Source organism: Adiantum capillus-veneris, chromosome 6, assembly GCF_014529385.1.
Source record: "Adiantum capillus-veneris isolate H3 chromosome 6, ASM1452938v2, whole genome shotgun sequence".
Taxonomy (NCBI): domain Eukaryota; kingdom Viridiplantae; phylum Streptophyta; class Polypodiopsida; order Polypodiales; family Pteridaceae; genus Adiantum; species Adiantum capillus-veneris.
This window is the reverse complement of record NC_140936.1, coordinates 162,439,342-162,443,297: the sequence shown is the minus strand read 5'-3', so window position 1 is coordinate 162,443,297 and position 3,956 is coordinate 162,439,342. Positions and strand designations below refer to the sequence as shown.

Genomic DNA, 3,956 nt, shown 5'->3' with positions numbered 1-3,956 from the left:
TACAAATGTGTGTTTTCCTCTGACTTACAAATTGAATCTGCACTCAGATACTCTTTGCAAACTCCATTCATTCTTTGCAATGCATGGTCATTGATTAAATCCACCTCTTTATTTCACGGAGCAAGTATTGCTCAATCTCTGAAAAAACTTTCATGATCTTGCACATGATACAAATCTCCATATATAAACCTTACAAGATCTACCAAACTATTTCCTGGAAGCATCATGTATGAAGGTATTTTGACTTTATCTAAGTCTCCTCCATCATCCATATCCCCATTGTTTGCCAATATCAAGCACCCAACGTGAAAAACTTTGTTGAAGCGAATCCACAATCAAGTATACACATATTTCTGGTAAGCCTCAATATTTTTGTACATTTCCATAGGTGAGAATGACACAATGAAGCATTTACAATGTTTGTACAACTACCTTTTGGTACAAGAGGTAGTATTTGTCAAAAGTTGTCTCCAAACAAAATGACTTTTTCCACCAAACAAAGTATCTCACTGCATAATATCTCTTAAGGTTCGGTCCACTACTTCAAATGCATAGCGATGTGTCATGGGAGCTTCATCCCATATAAGTAAAGCTGCATTCTTTAGAAGTTTTGCAAGTTGACTATTTACCTTTATATTGCAAGTTGCTTCAGAGTGAAGCTCCAAAGGTATCTTAAACATAGAATGAGCAGTTCTTCCATTACTCAAAAGCAAAGCTGCAATACCTGATGATGCACATGCAAGAGCAACTCTACAACTTCCTCGCACTCGTGAAAGAAGTGCATTATAAAGGTAAGTTTTTCTTGAGCCACCAGGACCATCTAAGAAAAATACCTTCCCTGAATTTGTGTCAATAGCTTGCAACACTTGGTGGTAAGCATCTCGGTGCTCGTTGATCCTCGTTAAGGGAAGTCTCCATACGATCTGCTAGATTACGCTGCTCATCAACATTAAACATTATTTCTTCAACCATAGCACCGGTTTCACTTAAGGATACCCTTGTTGAGGCTATTGCAGGCAACATATAATCGCAAAGCCTCTTGCCATGTTGTTGCAAAAGGCATTCCATATGAAGCAAAGCTTGATTTTTTTCCACATCAAATCGTACGCTTGCATTTTGAAATACGCATCGTTAGGGCATAAACACAGTCCTCACAAAATTTGGTACAAAATCTGTCCCAAAGAGCATCTGGAGCAGCCGGATGAAGTGGTTCACAAGAGACTAATATGATTGCAAAGAGTTTTCTCAACTGAATTCCATTTTGAAAAAAATATGTCTCTTGGAGGCAAAGGGACAATTTTACATCGTCTTGCACTAATCCTCTAGCTATACAAGCCTCCTTGTATGTATCATAAATGTGACCATCATACATCCACAAGTCTTCAAAAGATTTACATCCCTTGCAAATATTGAGTAGCATCCGTAGGTAATAAACCTCACCAACAGTAGGGACATATATGGCACATTCTTCCAATAGAAACACCATGTTGTATTGGAGACCATGCCTTTTGACTTTTATTCCATACCCAACCACTTGGAAAGTCAGTATATGTGAGGCTATTTGCTTCTGGATAGTTTTGATTTGCAACAAACCAATCTGTCAAGGTAGTTTTTTTATTTTTCTCATTATTTAGAAAAATTAAAAAAACTACCTTGATAATGAGAAAAATCTGATACATCATCACCATCTTGAAATGTAACCATATTCTGCAATGGAAGGTGTACTTGCAATTGTTGAATAGATGGCCTTTCACTATACATGTCAAAGCCAAATATTCTCCACATAGCCTCATATGCAGAAACATAACGTGCATTGAGATAACTCTTGATCTCATCAGTAGCTCCTTCAAAATCTTGAAGAACAACAGTGGCTCAATCATGTCCTTTGTATACATACTTAAAAAGATATTTAACGGCAGTGATAGTTGAGCAGATCTCCACATTAATATGGGCTTTGTATCTTAGTGATAAGAGAGGGCTGTAAGGAACAACCCAACGATGATCTAAATTGTAATTTTTAGATGGAACAAACCTTCCATCATCTCGTCTCATATACACAGGATATCCACTTTCATTTACGTTTGTAGACGTAGAAAATGTTCATGGAAACTTAAATCTACACTTTCCATCAACCATACATTGAGAACTTGGGCACAAAGGACCACATGGCCCATGAACATTACAACGGCTCACTACATCAAATAATTTTGGAAACACGTTCTTGTCAGGGAGCTTTGCACAAACCAACTTGTCATAGTGGAATGTATCTATGGGCTTATATTCGAATGCAAGTATCAACAATATATGAGCATGAGGAAGACCTCTCTTTTGAAACTCAATCACTGATACATGTCCAATCACCTCCCCAAATACGGCTTGCTTGATAAGTAAATGCATCATATCTTGGAAATTCTGATAAAACACACGTGTAGTCACATAAAGACGATCGATAGCACTTTGTCCAGGTAGTAATGCATCATCTATTTCCTTCCATCGTGGATTACATGTGAATGTGATGAAGAGATTCGGTTTAACCCTACTACGAACAATTGCCATTGCATCTTGAAATAGTTGGCACATATATCCTGGACCTGCAACAAAAGACGAAGGCAAAACAATTCTACGGCCAACATTTTGACCTTTAGCCCTCTCTAAGCCATCTCTAGCCTCAACCATGTTAACCAATCCTTGGTACACTTCAGCACGAAGTGTTCTTTGGTTATTTTTCATTCACAATAGCCGTGACTCCTCTATAGTACTATAAGAATCCACGAAATATTGTTGTAGTAGCCTACCCCCTCGAAGAAGACACTCCACCGTATCATCTCTTATTTGTAAGAAAAAGACATAATATTGCTTTTGACTCAACTTTTTTCCATCTCTAGTTTGTAAATAAATATGCCACCCATCCTCTCCACTCGGAAATAATAGAACATACAATAAGGACATGTAAGCTCGATGCATGCTGGAGATTCTTTTCAAGCCCCCGTGTTGAAAATTCAGTACAATGTCGTGATAGCCAATGTTTCTATCATCCCTTGAAGCAACTTCAGAACTCCTTGGAGCAAGATATTGCCAACCATCACAACAATACTCCGCAATAACCATCCTCATATTGGGTACAATAGCATCTCCAGACAAAGAAGTAGCAGATTATAGAGAATTTGCATAGGAATTTACTCTATGCATCATTAATTGTAAACACTCTAGAATACTACGGTCTAAATTTGAAACATGATGCAATATGTTGCTCAACTCATGTTCGATATCGAAAAAATATAATTGTGCAAAGCGTGGAACTTCATTCTGTCCTTTAGCGGGCGCTAAAGAACCAATGCTATGATGAACAGAGCCATGTAACTTAAAAGTGTATACACCTCTCCCATCATAATTAATAGTCTCATAGATATGGGCACCAAGAGACACAAATACCAATGCATTATTATATCCCCCAATGTTTTATAAGGATTGTCTACTTCTTGTTGTGGTTGATCTCATCAAATCTTTCAATTCATTTGGTGTCTCATTCAAAGGAAGTAATCAAACTCTTCCATTAGAGCAACAATATTTACCCAGAAATGTTTGGATAGTCTTTCCTTCATCCTTCTAGGCCTTTGCTCCACACTTGGAGCAAACAAAATCTAAGATTCCTAAGTTGTGCAACACACACTTTTTGGATAGAAGATGTGCCATAGACTTGTGATGTAAAAGGAGAGAACTTGGGTATTCAAAGAGGATAGACAAACAATGCTTTTCTACTTTAGAATAGTTTTCCTCTTCAAGGATAACAATAGGTTCTACAATCTCTTGATTACATTGCAATGCTATGTTTCATTGTCGTCCCAACATCCATGGCTTTAGAGTTTCCTTCATGTACATCATGCAAGCACTGTCTTTCATTGCCATTCAATAAAGTTCCAATAGTACTTTGTAGTGAATGCCTTGTTCTCTCTCGT

At 37.5% G+C, this 3,956-nt stretch overlaps 1 protein-coding gene across 1 annotated transcript; it reads right to left on the bottom strand.

Moving 5' to 3' along the window:
* Positions 1-506: 506 nt before the first annotated feature.
* On the bottom strand, positions 507-2,676 carry LOC147456634 (uncharacterized). Its single transcript, XM_086513870.1, has 4 exons — positions 2,139-2,676; positions 1,653-1,853; positions 1,527-1,597; positions 507-923 (listed from the first exon to the last, which is right to left on the bottom strand). The coding sequence occupies exons 1-4, from the start codon at positions 2,674-2,676 to the stop codon at positions 507-509; spliced, it is 1,227 nt and encodes a 408-aa protein (XP_086369996.1).
* Positions 2,677-3,956: the final 1,280 nt, after the last annotated feature.